The 17,094-nt window shown below is 42.4% G+C and overlaps 1 protein-coding gene across 6 annotated transcripts in view; it reads right to left on the reverse strand.

Annotated features, from left to right (window-relative positions):
* The window catches only part of PLEKHG1 (pleckstrin homology and RhoGEF domain containing G1), a 211,590-nt gene that overhangs the window by 58,842 nt on the left and 135,654 nt on the right, over positions 1–17,094 (reverse strand). For 5 of the 6 annotated variants that reach the window (XM_009205883.4, XM_031667353.1, XM_031667352.1 and 2 more), the window contains one exon: positions 13,558–13,658. The exons of the other annotated variant lie outside the window; for it this stretch is intronic. In XM_009205883.4, coding sequence (XP_009204147.2) covers positions 13,558–13,658 — 101 coding nt within the window. The remainder of the gene's footprint in view (positions 1–13,557; positions 13,659–17,094) is intronic. 6 annotated transcript variants of the gene reach the window in all.

Genomic DNA, 17,094 nt, shown 5'->3' on the forward strand with positions numbered 1-17,094 from the left:
TTCATATTTGAAAATGAGCCACAACGTCAATCATGAACTCTTCACAGGGATGGAGTTTATCGTGTGGTGTTCCTCATTCCAAGGCAGTGGTTCTGAAACTTTTGGCATCAGGACCTGTTTATACTCTTAAAAAATTTAGTGAGAAGAGTAGCATTATTTCCCATTTTTGCAAATTTTTAATCTCTAACTTAATAGAACATAGCTGGATTCTCATATCTGCTTCTGCATTCTATCTGTTGCAATCTGTTGTTCTGGTTGAAGTATATAGGAAAAAAAAATCCAGCCTCACACAGATATGTCACTAGAAAAGGAAAGAGTATTTTAATGGCCTTTCCAATTAAGTATGGATAGTCCACTAATATCCTTCATATTACACTGAAACTCAGCAAGCGGTAATGGGTTAAAGACCTGTTTGAGTCTGACACCACATCAATGCACTATACTGTTACTTTATTTTATTTTATTATTATTATTATTTTTTTGAGACAGAGTCTCGCTCTGTTGCCCAAGCTGGAGTACAATGACGTGATCTCGGCTCACTGTAACCTCCACCTCCCGGGTTCAAGCAATTCTCCTACCTCAGCCTCCCACCATCACGCCCAGCTAATTTTTGTATTTTTAGTAGAGACGGGGTTTCACCATGTTGGCTGGGCTGGTCTTGAACTCCTGGCCTGAAGTGATTGGTCTGCCTCAGCCTCCCAAAGTGCTGGGATTACAGACGTGAGCCACCACACCTGGCTACCGAACCATTACTTTAAAGTCCAGTGGCCTATCTTGTATTTAGAAAGGATCTTTTAATACAGTCCCAATTCCAAACATTTTTCTCCATATTCCTATAAAACACTCCCTTTGTAAGATCAGAAAATACAGTGCTGATATTTATATCATTTTCTTTTATAGAAAGATGGGTGTGATTAAATTAACTCTTTTCCCATTTAGAAAAAAAAGTTCAGCTCTCTGCCAATACTCTTTTAATTTTACATAAGCATGCTCTTTGAGGTTGAAGCTAATCTGACTGGTTTTCTTTTCTTTTCTTTTTTTGGAGATGGAATCTCGCTTCTTCACCCGGACTGGAGCGCAATGGCACGATCTTGGCTCACTACAACCTCCACCTCCCAGGTTCAAGAAGTTCTCCTGCCTCAGCTTCCCCGTAGCTGGGATTACAGCCTTGTGCCACCACGCCCAGCTAATTTTTGTATTTTTAGTAAAGATGGGGTCTCACCCTGTTGACCAGGCTGGTCTCAAACTCCTGACCTCCAGTGATCCACCCACCTCGGCCTCCCAAAGTGCTGGGATTACAGGCATGAGCCACCGTGCCTGGCCTAATCTGATTTCCAATGTGAAAATAAAATATAAAAACTGTTCTCGGCTGGGCGCAGTGGCTCATGCCTGTAATCCCAGCACTTTGGGAGGCCAAGGCAGGCAGATCACGCGTTCAGGAGTTTGAGACCAGCCTGGCCAACATGGTGAAACTCTGTCTCTACTAAAAATAAAAAAATTAGCTGGGCGTGCTGGTGCACGCCTGTAATCCTAGCTACTCAGGAGGCTGAGGCAGGAGAATTGCTTGAAACCAGGAGGCAGAGGTTGCAGTAAGCTGAGACAGTGCCACTGTACTCCAGTTTGGGCGACAGAGTGAGACTCTGCCTCAGAAAACAAAACAAAACAAAACAAACACCACCAACAACAAAACCTGTTCTTGGAGTTATCTCTAAACAGAACATCACAATCATCTGAATCATCAGAATCATCTATTTCAGAGAAATTGGATTCATCAGTTGAATCTTTGGCCAACAACCATTCAAGAACGACATTAACATCCTGCGTAGGAATGCTGTGTTTTCTAGGATTTGACATTTTCAGCAATCGAGAATAACTATATTTTGTAAATAGAAATACCACTACTAAAAACAGAATGCTATAAAGAGAATGATGTCTTTTGTTTCCAAAGTCGATATAGTGGAGTGATTTGAAAATAATAATAAAAGCGAGATATGTTATGGTAAAGTTATCTTGGGGTAAACGCTGCACCTGTGAGCACCGCTGTCCAGTATTCTCAGGGCAAATAGGAAAAGGGTTTAAGGAGAGTTGAAACTGCATCATTCTGACCTGAATACTGGATGAGATAAGACAAAAGGTCTAAGAAAGTAATAGCTAGAGGACCGGGTGCGGTGGCTCATGCCTGTAATCCCAACACTTTGGGAGGCCGAGGCGGGCAGATCACGAGGTCAGGAGTTCGAGACTAGCCTGGCCAATATGGTGAAACCCTGTCTCTATTAAAAATATAAAAATTAGCCAGGCATGGTGCTACTCGGGAAGTTGAGGCAGAAGAATCACTTGAAACTGTGAGGTGGAGGTTGCAGTGAGCTGAGATCATGCCACTGCACTCCCGCCTGAGCGAGAAAGTAAGCCTCTGTCTCAAAAAAATAATAATAATAAAATAAATAAAATAAAAGAAAAAATAAGAAAAAGAAAATAATAGCCAGAGAAACATTTTTGGGCCAGTATTTTCCATTAGTAGAGGATGGGGTGCTCTGGATGTACTGTATCCCGGTCTTTCAGTGTAGGCCCTCTCTTAGCAGGGAAGAACTGTGAGCAGACTCCATCATGTTCTTTCTTTCTTTTTATTTTTGAGACAGAGTCTCGCTCTGTTGCCCAGGCTGGTGTGCGGTGGTGCGATCTCGGCTCACTGCAACCTCCACCTCCCAGGTTCAAGCAATTCTCCCTCAGCCTCCTGACTAGCTGAGACTACAGGTGCCCGCCACCACACCTGACTAATTTTTTTGTATTTTTCGTAGAGACAGGGTTTCACCGTGTTAGCCAGGATGGTCTTGATCTCCTGACCTCATGATCCACCGGCCTCAGCCTCCCAAAGTGCTGAGATTACAGGCATGAGCCACCGCGCCCGGCCTTGTTATTTCTCATAGTACAACAGAAACACTTCTTGGCAGGCCAGGCATGGTGGCTCACACCTGTAATCTTAGCACTTTGGGAGGCCGAGGCAGGTGGATCACCTGAGGTCAGGAGTTTGAGACCAGCCTGACCAACATGGTGAAACCCTGTCTCTACTAAAAATACAACAATTAGCTGGGCATGGTGGCGCACGCCTGTAATTCCAGCTACTCGTGGGGCTGAGGCAGGAGAATCGCTTCACCAAAGAGGCAGAGGTTGCAGTGAGCTGAGGTCACACCACTGCACTCCAGCCTAGACGACAGAACAAGACTGTCTCAAAAAACCAAAACAACACAAAACCTTCTTGACAATCTTTAACCCCCTATGTTTTAAACTGAATGTCCAGATTGCCTCCAAGCCTTAGTTCCATCTCATGAGAGGACGTGCTGGTAGGAGGCAGTGTCTCAGGGGACCCAGCCAGGCTCCAAGTGTACCTCACCTGTGAATGAATGCCTGGCACTCGTTGCTCAAGAATCACAGAGCTGGGAGGGCACTCAGATACCTTCAGTTCCGACCCCTAATTTCTTTCTTTCTTTTTTTTTTTTTTTTGAGATGGAGTCTCGCTGTGTCGCCCAGACTGGAGTGCAGTGGCGCGGTCTTGGCTCACTGCAAGCTCCGCCTCCTGGATTCTCGCCATTCTCCTGCCTCAGCCTCCTGAGTAGCTGTGACTACAGGTGCCCACCACCATGCCCGGCTAATATTTTGTATTTTTAGTGGAGACAGGGTTTCACTGTGTTAGCCAGGATGGTCTCGGTCTCCTGACCTCGTGATCTGCCCGCCTCAGCCTCCCAAAGTGCTGAGATGACAGATGTGAGCCATGAAGCCCGGCCTCGACCCCTAATTTTAAGGTGAGGAAACCATGGCTTGTTAAAGGAGGTAGCTTACCTTAGGTCACACTGCTAATAATGAATGGCCACAGCCATGGTTAGATTCACGCCTTCTGAATCCCAGTCCCATACTCTCCTAGAAATACATCTATTGAAAGAATTGTTTGCTGTTCCACTCAAGGCTGAGGGCCAGACTCCACACTGTCATATCTTCAACATGGTACTGCCTACCAGACAGGTCTTATTTGAGTTACCTGGTCAACTTTCCTTTACAACCCTTTTCTAAAACAGGATAAACACAATAAAAATGGGACCAGTAAAGAGGAAGTAATGGCTTTCTCTCATGCTCTTGTCACTGGGGCTATCATCCCCATGAAGCTGTTCCTATCCACTTTGTTTGCTTGCTATGTAATACGCAATTGCTAAAAGACTGGATGTCAGCCAAGGAGGTTACAGGGGTAAAGAAAGTGGACAAAGGCCCTGTCCCATGTGTTTATGTTCTGACCACAGGCGAAAAGTACTAATAAGTGCAAATAAACAACATAATACCACATTGTACTATGTGATATGAAGGAAACAGAGGGTAGTATGATAGAGAGCAACTGAGGCTGGGCAAGGGTGAAAGAAGGTTAGGACAGTCAGGGAAGGTTCTCTGAGGAGGTAATATTTGAGTGCAGGAAGACTTGGAAAAGAAAGTAATTTAAGAATGTGATTGCAGGCCAGGTACAGTGGCTCATGCCTATAGTACCAACACTTTGGGAGGTCGAGGTAGGTGGATCACCTAAGGCCAGGAGTTTGAGACCAACCTGGTCAACATGGTGAAGCCCCCTCTCTACTAAAAATACAAAAATTAACCAGGTATGGTGGTGAGCACCTGTAATCCCAGCTACTTGGGAGGCTGAGGAGGGAGGGGCGCTTGAACCTGGGAGGTGGAGGATGCACTGAGCCTAGATTGCACTACTGCACTCCAGCCTGGGCAACAGAGAGAGACTCTGTCTCAAAAAAAAAAGAATGGGATTGCAAACCAGGATAGAATGAGCTTGGTGGGTTCTCCTGTGACGTATACAAAGGAACCCACAGTGGCTGGAATTTGGTGGGCAACAGAGAGTGTGGCGGGATAGAGGAAGACATCTCGCTATAAAAGATATGCAAACACACAAAGTACTATGGGAGCACAGTCAGGGCCCGGAATGCAGTGCATCAGCCACTGAAGACACTCCTAAATACCAGACACAGGACAATTCTACAGTTACAGTCTCAGGGGGTGGAGACTATGGATTTCTCATTGAATCAGTCATGTGCACTAGGATGTGCATCAGTGTGGCTAATGTGCAACTGCACATGTGTACCAGGACTGCATCAGTGTGGCTAATGTGCAACTGCACATGTGCACCAGGACTGCATCAGTGTGAGTAATGTGCAGCTGCACATGCGCACCAGGACTGCATCAGTGTGGCTAATGTGCAACCGCACATGTGCACCAGGACTGCATCAGTGTGGCTAATGTGCAGCTGCAAATGTGCACCAGGACTGCATCAGTGTGAGTAATCTGCAACTGCATATGTGCACCAGGACTGCATCAGCGCAAGTAATGTGCAATTGCACATGTGCCCCAGGACTGCATCAGTGTGAATAATGTACAACTGCACATGTGCACCAGGATTGCATCAGTATGAGTAATGTGCAACTGCACACGTGCACCAGGACTGCATCAGCGTGAGTAATCTGCAACTGCATATGTGCACCAGGACTGCATCAGCGTGAGTAATGTGCAACTGCACACGTGCACTAGGACTGCATCAGCGTGAGTAATCTGCAACTGCATATGTGCACCAGGACTGCATCGGCATGAGTAATGTGCAACTGCACATGTGCACCAGGATTGCATCAGTGTAATGTGCAACTGCACATGTGCACCAGGACTGCATCAGTGTGGCTAATGTGCAACCCCACATGTGCACTAGGAGTAAGAAATAACTCACAGATTGTGTTTTGTATTCAACGAGTCATCTTGCCTTCAGGATTTGGATGTTTTCTCTTTTCCTTGAGTAATTATTTTAAATATTTTCTCCTTTTTGAGTAGGACTGTTAAAACAATTATAAAATTTCCTACTTGAGCTCAGGTCCCTTAGTTGGGTGGGAAATGAGAGGAAACACTGTTCTCTTTTACAGAACATATCCCATGTGAAGCTTTTCTGACCCCTGATGTGAACTTTGAGGCAGGAATTGTATTATGACCTTGAATCTTCTATTGCTTTACACTGAGAGAGATTCAAGGATGTGGTCCCTCCCCTTCCGGTCTGAGCAGCACTTCCTTTTCCCATTGCCTAATCAGCTGGCATTTTAACCCACTGCATCCACAGAGACACATATGCACGGAAGAGAAATTACTGCAATAATTTCACTCATACTTTCCAGGCACTGTTCTAGAAAAGTCCAGTTGAAAAAAGTGTGGGCAAAAATATCTCTGCCATTGTGCAGAAGTCAGACATTTTGGTGGTATGAAAATGCACTAAAAAAGAAAATGACTCCACCTTCCTTTGCCTTGCTGTTGTACGAATCCCATGATTTCACTCCCTAAATTACATTGCAAGGGGAAGAAATAGCGTGGCCCAAAGAATTTCTTTTGTCTTTAGACATGTGTTAGTTGCTCTGTAAAGTTCCCCTCAGACAAAATTAATTGCACATTCCTCAGCATTCTCAAAGCATTCTGTTCCTTCCTTGATTATGTGGCTTACTGCCTCTGTTGTACAATGGTGTCATTCATCCTTACACTATTAGACTAGTCCAGGGTTTCATGCAGACTAACGACTCAACATAGGTATACTGAATAAAGAAAAGAGTTGAAGGTAAATGGAAGGTTTTACTCTGATCTCCTGAGGGAAGGAGAGAGCTTAGATGATTTTAATCTCCTAAGAAACAATTGAATGTCTAAAATCAGACATTCAACATGGAGGAATGATCTTTATTTCCTCAGTCTTCATTCTTAAAGAAAGGCTCAAATTACCATTTAGGTAACGTTTCTGTATTCCAAGAGAGGGGTACTTTCTTTTTAAAACTTGGCATTTCTTTTTTGGTTTGCAGTAAAACACGTTTTTGGATTTTTGGGGGCTGACTCAAATGAGGAAAGTGGTTTCTTTTGACTAACCCAATTTCCTGACCTTGTGGTTATTTATTCCAGACACCAAACCAGAGACTTAAATTTCTAGGTTATCATAGGGATGGTAAGAGAAAGAGATATTTAGGTATCAAAAAGTACACAAAAATAAATTTTCAATTGTATTCCAAAACATTTCATGATGGAAGATTTTGTGAAATAGCAATTTAAATCTAGACATATACCAATACTGACCAAAGATAGGACAAGGAAAGAAACTATATACTATTGTCATTTATGAACATACCTGAAAAAATTATTTTAAAAATATAAATAAATTGGGCTGGGCACAGTGGCTCCCATCCCAGCACTTTGGGAGGCTGAGGTGGGTGGATCAAGGAGTTCGTGACCAACCTGGCCAACATGGTGAAATCCCGTCTCTACAAAAACACAAAAATCAGCTGGGCATGGTGGCATGTGCCTGTAGTCCCAGCTACTTGGGATGCTGAGGCAGGAGAATCACTTAACCCGGGAGATGGAGGCTGCAGTGACCCAAGATCACGCCACTGCACTCCAGCCTGGATGACAGAGTGAGACTCTGTCTCAAAAAAAATCAAACTAATCAGTGCCTAAATATACAAAACATTGTGACTAGGTAGGTTTATTCTAGTAATGTTACATATGATTCAAATCACATCCCCTATTAATATTTACCACATTATGAATAGAAAGAGTAAAATCATATGCTAACTTTATTAAAGGCATACTAAACATTGAATAAAATTCAATATTCACAATAAAATCTTAGCAAAATAGGAAAAGTGTTTGTCTAAATCCATAGCAAACATCACACTTAAGGGCAAAACATTCCTGCTAATGCCAAAAAGAAGATAAGGATGTCAACATCTGAACAATATTGTATAGAAAGACTTGCCCAAAGCAATGAGACATGAAAAAGACAATAAAGGGTAGAAGAATTGTAAAAGATGACAAAAAAGCTTCCTCATTTTCAGACATCATTGTCTACATAGAAATCCAAGAGATCTATGAACCACTCTTAGAACAGGAAAGTTGAGAAAGTTTGTTACAGTTTTGACATATAAAAATCAAAAGCTTGCTAGATGAGAATAATAGCCAATTTAAACAATAGAAAAAATGTTCTAGTCCAAATAACATCAAAAGCTATAAGCATCTAGGAATAAAGTTTTAAAAGTCACATGTATTAAAAAAACATAAAAGTTACATGTATGAATGTGATGGAGAAATTATAAAACATTAAAGAAAATTTTAAAGGCTTGCTTGAAGACATGTTTATGGATGGGATGACAGTAATGTAAAGATGTCAATTCTGTTGAAATTAATCTATAAAATTTAATGCAATTTCAATAAAAATCCCAATAGAGGCCGGGTGTGGTGGTTCAAGCCTGTAATCCCAGCACTTTGGGAGGCTGAGACGGGCGGATCACGAGGTCAGGAGATAGAGACCATCCTGGCTAACACGGTGAAACCCCGTCTCTACTAAAAAACACAAAAAAACAAAAAAAAAACTAGCCGGGAGAGGTGGCGGGCACCTGTAGTCCCAGCTACTCGGGAGGCTGAGGCAGGAGAATGGCGTGAACCCGGGAGGCGGAGCTTGCAGTGAGCTGAGATCCGGCCACTGCACTCCAGCCTGGGCGACAGAGTGAGACTCTGTCTCAAAAAAAAAGAAAAAAAAAAAATCCCAATAGAGTAGTTCAAAGAAATAACAAATTAAAAAAATAATTCCTTGACAGTGCAGAGTCAAGAAAAGCTAAGCCAGTGTTGAAGAAAAGCAACGTATGTGGGCTTGATGATCAAAACAGTGTGGTATGGGACAAGAATGGGCGGGCCAGTGGAAGAGAATACAGACCCACGCATCCATGTAAGTCTTTTTATTTTTATTTTTTGAGATGGAGTCTCACACTGTCACCCAGGCTGCAGTGCAGTGGCAAAATTTTGGTTCACTGCAGCCTCTGCCTCCCAGGCTCAAGCAATTCTCCTGCCTCAGCCTCCTAAGTAGCTGAGATTACAGGCGCTTGCCGCCACACCTGGCTAATTTTTGTATTTTTGGTAGAGACAGGGTTTCGCTGTATTAGCCAGGCTGGTCTCAAACTCCTAACCTCAGGTGATCCACCTGCCTTGGCCTCCCAAAGTACGGGGATTACAGACGTGAGCCACTGCACCCAGCTGAGAGAAGTACTTTTAAAATCAGTGGCTAGCCACATGAAAATAAGAGTTTAGATTTCCTAGCATACACCATGCCTCCATCAGTGTTAGGCACATTAAGGACAAACGTGAAAGACAAAATTTTAAGACTTTTAGAAAAAAATAGAGTATATTATGCCCTGAGATTGAAAGGACTTTAAAAAAAAAACAAAAACACACACACACAACATAAAACCTACATGCTATAAAAAGTATACTTAGTGTAGTCGAACTTACACATTATACAATTTGTTTTCAAATAAACCACAATTAAAGTTAAAAGGCATGTCTCATGGTAGGAGATATTTACATCTCACATAATCTGCAAAGATCACTAGCCAGAATTCATCAAGAACTCCTATATAACAATAAGAAAAAGAAATATCCCAATAGAACAACGGGCAATGGATATGAGCCAGAAAACTGCAGAAGAAATAAAAATGGCCAACAAGAAAAGATGCTCAATCTTAACGCAATTGGCAAAATGCAGAGACAGATCATCACCAATGGATAATACATAGCAGTTAAATGAACTAGAGCTATAAATCCCAAAAACAATGTTGAGTGAAAATCACCTATAAGTTGACACCATGTATGCCATGTTTGAAATAGGTGCATGTGACTTCTTTTATTTTTTTGAGACAGGGTCTCGCTCTGTTGCCCAGGCTAGAGAGCAGTGGTGCCATCATAGCTCACTGCAGTCTCAAACTCCTGGGCTCAAGTGATCCTCCTGCCTCAGTCTCCTGTGTAGTAGGACCACAGGCATGTGCCAGCACGTCCTGCTAACTTTTTGATTTTTTGTAGAGATGGGATTTCGCCATGTTGCCCAGGCTGGTCTCAAACTCCTTGGCTCAAGCAGTCCTCCCACCTGGGCCTCCCACAGCATGTTACACATTTTAAATAAATACTCGTATATATAGTAATGGCAACAAAACCATGCTTGGGAAGGAAACACCAAGTTTTGGATGGCAGTTCCAGCACAGTTGTGTACTAAGCCAGATTCCACTGGCTTCTCTGAGCCAATTCTGCACATCTCTTCTTAATTCCATGTTCATGATGTTGTGTTAGTAATTTGAAATCTGCTGTGATGGGAGTGTTTATACCACAGAAATCAAAAAACATTATAAATTCCAGATCCTCCCTCCCCTTTCCCCATGCTGGAGAACTGGTTTACCAACACATCAGCGTGCCATTCCTCATGGAGCGGAATGTGACCGGGGAAGGGGATATAACTGGATTCAATATTGTTTATAATGTCTTTATGCTTCAAACAAATTTTAAAGCAAATAAGGCACAAAGAAAGGAGTAATATGACAGACTCCCATAAGCCACGCCCGACTCTCTGACAGAATGTCTTTCTGTGCTTTTCTGTATTTTGGAAATCTTCGCTGAAAAAAGAAACCTAGTCAGTTGAATTTTTCAGGCCAGCATAATACCATTTCTTTATGCTCTCTTTAATTTTAGATTTAAGTCTTGCCTAGTTGGTCACAGTATTATTATATTATTTTGAAAAACTTGGACCTGAACTAACAGAAGCTGAAAGTTATTATTTCAAGCCCCAACCACAGATTTGCCAGATAGGTGTATCTTTGAAATTGACACACCTATCGATTGGTTGAACCCGGGAGGTGGAGGTTGCAATGAGCCGAGATCGCACCACTGCACTCCAGCCTGGGTGATACAGTGAAACTGTGCCTCAGAGAAAAAAAAAAAGAGAGGGAAAAGAACAGAGACGTAATTCAGGAATGTAAATCTCAGTCACCACCTAACTTCTGCAGATTGGGGTCCACTGCAAAGATCACTTCTTGCTAACTCGTTTGTTCGTTCGTTCATTCATTCATTCGAGATGGAGTCTCACTCTGTCATCCAGGCTGGAGTGCAGTGGCATGATCTTGGCTCACTGCAACCTCCAACTCGTGGGTTCAAGTGATTGTCCTGCTTCAGCCTCCCAAGTAGCTGGGATTACAGGCATGTGCCACAATGCCCGGCTAATTTTTTTTGTATTTTTAGTAGAGATAGGGTTTTGCCATGCTGGCCAGCCTGTGATCTGCCCACCTCGGCCTCCCAAAGTGCTGGGATTACAGGTGTAAACTACCATGTCCGGCCTCATTCTTATCTTTCTTTAAATTAGAAGACACATACAGATTTAAACTCCAGGGATTAGGAGCCCCTCCTGGAGTAAGCCACACTTCATGAACCAGAGAAGCAAGGCTCCACTCTGGCAAGAGGGCACGTGGCTGAATGCCTGGGGTTTGGAGTCAGAGAGGCTCAGATAATGCATATGAAATGAAAATGCATCTAAAGCTCTATGGCCTCTGGTATGGAGCAAGCACTCTATAAATATGCCTTACCATCAACTCACAGCCAAACCACAGAAGACCTAGGCCAGGGGCCTCCCAGGATCTAGCCCTCTTGCTTCCTTCTGGCTTACAGGGCCAGTAGTGGGCTCTGGAAGGAGAAACTATGCAGGGGCTCACAGGATTTTATCATCAGTGATTGCACAATGAGGGCTGGCTTTCACACCAGCACGTTACTAATGAACATGTAGACTCTGGATTCTCCAATTCAGTTTCTACACCCTCTCTCTATTTTCTTTTTATTTTGTTTATTTTATCTAGACTGTGTATCTCAACCATGGCTGCACATGAAGACCTTTGAAAAATTCTGATGTTCTGGTCCCACCACCAAGTCAGAATTTCTGAAGGTAGGATCCAGTTTCCCAGGTGATTCCAGTGGGTAGCCCAGGTTGAGAAATACTGATGCAAAATACACAAACTGTTTTTCAAAGTCTGCGTCAAATGAAAACAGTTCTGTGGTAACATTGACACTTGCTACAACCTAGGCTTTCAGAATTAAAGGATAAGCATTTCAAGTCAAGCAACCTGTCTCCCAGAGGTCAGGCTTGTGCTAGGTGTTGGGATTCAAGGGTGGCAAAGGAGATCCTGCCCTCAAGGAGCTCACATTTACCAACTATAGTAAGCCAAGATGGGTAGGCCTGAGCTTGCGTTTATAGCTGAGTCATAAAATGACAGGACATTGCAGAACTTTATAATGGGATTTCACTATCGCAAAATCAAGAACATCATGGGCTTATATTTTGGTACTTCCTTTGTGCTGGCACTTTAGGTTTATCAGTTCACGGGAGCTTCACCGTAACCATATGAGGGAGATTTTCCTATTATTTCCATTCCTTCCTTCAATACAAGTTTGGATGCCTCCTATGGGCCAGGCACCATTTTAGACACTTAGACAGTAACAAAACAGACTCCTGTCCTTGTAGAGTAAGTGTTTTGTGAGTCAGGGTGGAGAAGAAAGAAACAACAGGCATAGTATAAAAGTTGATCATATAGTATGTTAGAAATTGATGAGTGCCATGAGGAAAAGGATAAGTGGAGAAGGTAAGGTATGTGTGGATACTCAGGGAGCCTCAGCGAGAAGAAGGAGTTGAGTAAACAACTGACATACAGGGGTTAATTTCATTCCCTTTAAAGATTCACCCAACACATACAGGGGGCTTTGCTGGGATGCAAACTTACGTATGTTGTACACTAGCTTCTGTGCTCTTAATCAGACTACTAACTGTGTCTTTCCCTTTTTTTTTTTTTTTTTTTTTTGAGATGGAGTCTTGCTCTGTCACCCTGGCTGGACAGACTGCAGTGGTGCAATCTTGGCTCACTGCAACTTCCACCTCCTGGGTTCAGGCAATTCTCCTGTCTCAGCCTCCCGAGTAGCTGGGATTACAGGTGCGCACCACCATACCTGGCTAATTTTTATATTTTTAGTAGACATGGGGTTTCACCATATTGGCCAGGCTGGTCTCGAACTCCTAACCTCAAGTGATCTGTCCACCTTGGCCTACCAAAGTGCTGGGATTACAGGTGTCAGCCACCATGTCTGGCCCTAACTTTTCTTTCAAGCAGCATTAATAAAATAACTTATTTATTCACTCTCTGTCTTGTTTACTATTTTAATTTTCTAGCCCAGTGTCTGCTACATACTTACATTTTTAATTAAACTGATTATTTGAAATTATCAATTCAATTGCATTAGTATGTTATGACTTGAAGTATGTATTGTATGTTTACTGTGTCCAGCCCACTCCCCAGGTAGAAGAAAAGTTATAGAAAATCCAGTGTAGCTGGGGATCCTGGAGACTAAGCAAGTACATATTCTTGGATGTCCTGTTCATGTCGTATTGTGGAAGAAAAGATGTCATTGCCCCGCCAGGGCAAATAGGTTTCTTCTCTGAGCCAGGAGGATGGAGAGCGAGAGAATATGGAATACATGGGAGACTCATAAGGAAATAAGGATACTTCTAAGTAGAAAGCTTCATGACATAATAGCCCACAAAAATGTATGAAGCTGAGTCACGGCTTACAGGTAAAGTTTCTCAGGCTGCATTCATTTGAGAAATGTTCATAATGTTCCTATGGGAGAACAATCTTTTGAATATTAACTTACCTATTGAAGTGGTAGATATCCTGTATGTTTCCAAAAAGGGCTGATCTTTCTTCAGTCCCCAGGGGAAGTTTTGTTTGGTCCCTGATGCAGTCAAGGTAATCCTGTGAGATCAATGAGAAGGATGCCTTAAACACTCCTGTCCTTTCCAAGTCACCTTTAATTATGCCCAGTGAATCTTTCATATCTGTTTCAAGTAATTATCATACTATTATGCTCATTAACTCTGAGAGTACACAGTTGCTCTCTTATTACTGGCCCTAATACTCACCTATTTATAGAACGAAGAGTTTTAGCAAAGAGAAAGAGTATGGTATACATTCTATCTACCCCCTAAATATATTAGAGCTTCCCTAGATGGGGCTACAGGGACCACAGTGCCCATAACGTCAGTTTTGCTATAACCACATCGTTCACTGTTTCTTTGACTGATTGGTATGATAAAAACATGCTCTAAAATTCATATAGTGAAAAGCCAGAAATAAAAATTCTGAACTGACAGAATTGTTTTAAACATAACCTTTAAGTCACAAAACTATCTGTTGTTAAACTACAGAACCAAATTCTTTTTCAAATACCAACTTATTTTTTTAAGTGAAAAAAATAAGCATATAACTTACTTATGCTCTCTACTATGCTGTAATGAGCCACGAAAAACTCTCAATTGATTTTGTATGTTTTAACATAGAAACAGCTCCCAGGCAGATCTGCTGTGGATTCAGACCCACAGTGGGTTAAACTGACATGGCTTAGAAGAGATTTGAACTGCTGAGAAAGATGAAGGCTGCTTTCTGCCCCGTGTGTGCTAAAGAGTTCATAACTGAGTGTTCCCCTTTCCCTAGCAAGACTTGAAAAAGGATTCTGTAGGAGGCAGGAACACAATAAAGAAAAAGTGAAAACAGCTGAAATAACGTAAAATAAAAAATAAATACAGTCCTTGCCCTAGGCTGAACGATGAAGTACGGCTCCCTCCCAAATGCAACATGGCGATCTGCGGCATTTAGAGGAAGTAACTCTGTGAAAAGTCAAGCAGACCATGAAAATCCCAGCACCAGAGCCGCATTCCAATGTCCAACAGCAAACACTGTTGTGTTTAGATGCAGCTAGAGAAAGGAGAAGCTGAAATATAAGAACCATTAGATAATTGTTTCTTATACCTTTTATTAATCCACCTTCATTCTCTCATGTTCTTTAGGTTCCTCCAATGCAAAATAGGCATCATTAACTTTCTCAAACAGCACATTTCACAGTTTGCATCAAATTAGGTTTCATTCTCGTTCTTTCATACTAAAATCACTGTCATGCATAAACCAATGTTCATAAACTTTTTTTCAAAACAAGCTCTGTGGTAACAACTTTTCTTCTTGAGAAAGTAGTCACCGGCCGGGCGCGGTGGCTCAAGCCTGTAATCCCAGCACTTTGGGAGGCCGAGACGGGCGGATCACGAGGTCAGGAGATCGAGACCATCCTGGCGAATACGGTGAAACCCCATCTGTACTAAAAAATACAAAAAACTAGCCGGGCGTGGTGGCGGGCTGGCGCCTGTAGTCCCAGCTACTCGGGAGGCTGAGGCAGGAGAATGGCGTAAACCCGGGAGGCGGAGCTTCCAGTGAGCTGAGATCCGGCCACTGCACTCCAGCCTGGGCGACAGAGCGAGAGCAAGACTCCGTCTCCAAAAAAAAAAAAAAAGAAAAAAAAGAAAAAAGAAAGTAGTCACCTCAATAAGAAAGTAGATTCAAAAGATTTAAAAGTAGTTGGCATTAAAATCCCCAAATAGCTTGGCCTATTCTCCTTACTGTTTTTTTGTTTTTGTTTTTGAGACGGAATCTCGCTCTGTTGCCAGGCTGGAGTGCAGTGGCACAATCTTGGCTCACTGCAACCTCTGCCTCCTGGGTTCGAGCAATTCTCCTGCCTCAGCCTCCCAAGCAGCTGGGACTACAGGCGTGCATCACCACGCCCGGCTAATTTTTGTGTTTTTGATAGCGACAGGGTTTCACCTTGTTGGCCAGGATGGTCTCGATCTCTTGACCTCTTGATCCACCCACCTCGGCCTCCCAAAGTGCTAGGATTACAGGCATGAGCCACCACGCCTGGCCCTCTCCTTACTGTTATAAATGGAACAATCATAAGAGCTTGAGTACCTGCATAGGACAGGCCCAAAAAAGACCCAAAAAGAAAAACAAATGGAGGCCAGAATTGAAAGAATGGTACATTTTGAACAACATATAAACCCTACACTCCCTCAAAATAAATATATTCATCGATATTTCTGTTAAATTACATATGGTCCAAAAGGAGGGACTAATACTCAATGTGCAGTGACTGTATTTAATAGCAGCTTAAGAGTTTGCTGGACATTTTGGAGGGCATATTGTACACAAAATTAAGAAGGTAAAACAGAAGGATGTAGATAGGCATGAGCCACACCAGCATGGCAGGAGGAGGGGCGGGGCAGAGGTGGCGGACGCAAGCCACATTCACCTGGCTGAATTCAGAGGCTCCGCAGTGGGGCTTAAAGAGAGAATGAACAATCCTTTCTCTTACTTCAAGTGTTAAGCTTGCTCATTTGCAGAAACCTGATACTAAATTCATCATGTGAGAGAAAGATTGAGTTAAGGGGCTTAAAGAATTTCATCTGGGGTTACAGACAAAGAACCGTGGCCTGCATCCAACAACCGATGGCCCATCGCCAGTTCAAAGAGTTTCAAAAACCTCAGAGTCCATGACAGAGAAACTAAATTTTAAAAGTTGCTTGTTTTCAGAAATTATTGAGAAAACAGATCGTGAGGAGTCCACATTTTTGTAGATGACTCTAGAAAACAGATCAAAGTTGTATGGTCATAACTAGTTCCCCCCACTGATCATAAGCACATCTTTTAAATATAATACTTTAACCCTAGACTAGTTCCTGAAAACTATGGCAGCATGCCCTGTATTCGCAGCTGTAATCATCTGTAGCCAAAATGAGTGGTTTGAAGCTTGGTGATAATAATAGTTCATTCTGCGCCCGAAATGACAGAGTAAGGACACCAACGAAATTTATTAGAGCCTGTCATGCTGCTTATTAATTTTATTGGCTTGATGTCAGCACCTATGGCTACCCTACTGTTAACAACTATGAAGGATCAATTTAAAACTTTTGTACTGAAAACAATTATTCTCCAAGAGGATCAAAGAATTTACTTTGGTGAGGGAAGGAGCAGAGAGTACACACAAAAAAGGGCTTTTCACCATTTGAATGATTTTCTGTGATCTAAAATTTCTCCTATTTATTTTCTGATCAGTTTATGTCCTTAAGATCTCTATCATTATAAGATTTGCACCCGAGCATCCTCCTCTAATTAACTTTTTCATTCCTTGTAATATCTGTTATTGAAAATATCCAAGTAGATATCCAAGTAGATCTGACTTGGTCCTATTCAAAGTATGGGAAGTGGGCAGGAGCCAATTTGCAAACTGTTTGCTGCTGATCTAGGAGATAAGTACAGACATCAAGTAAGCATGCAGAAACTTTTTACAGTAGTTTACAGAATGATTTAA

Source organism: Papio anubis, chromosome 6 (assembly GCF_008728515.1).
Source record: "Papio anubis isolate 15944 chromosome 6, Panubis1.0, whole genome shotgun sequence".
Taxonomy (NCBI): domain Eukaryota; kingdom Metazoa; phylum Chordata; class Mammalia; order Primates; family Cercopithecidae; genus Papio; species Papio anubis.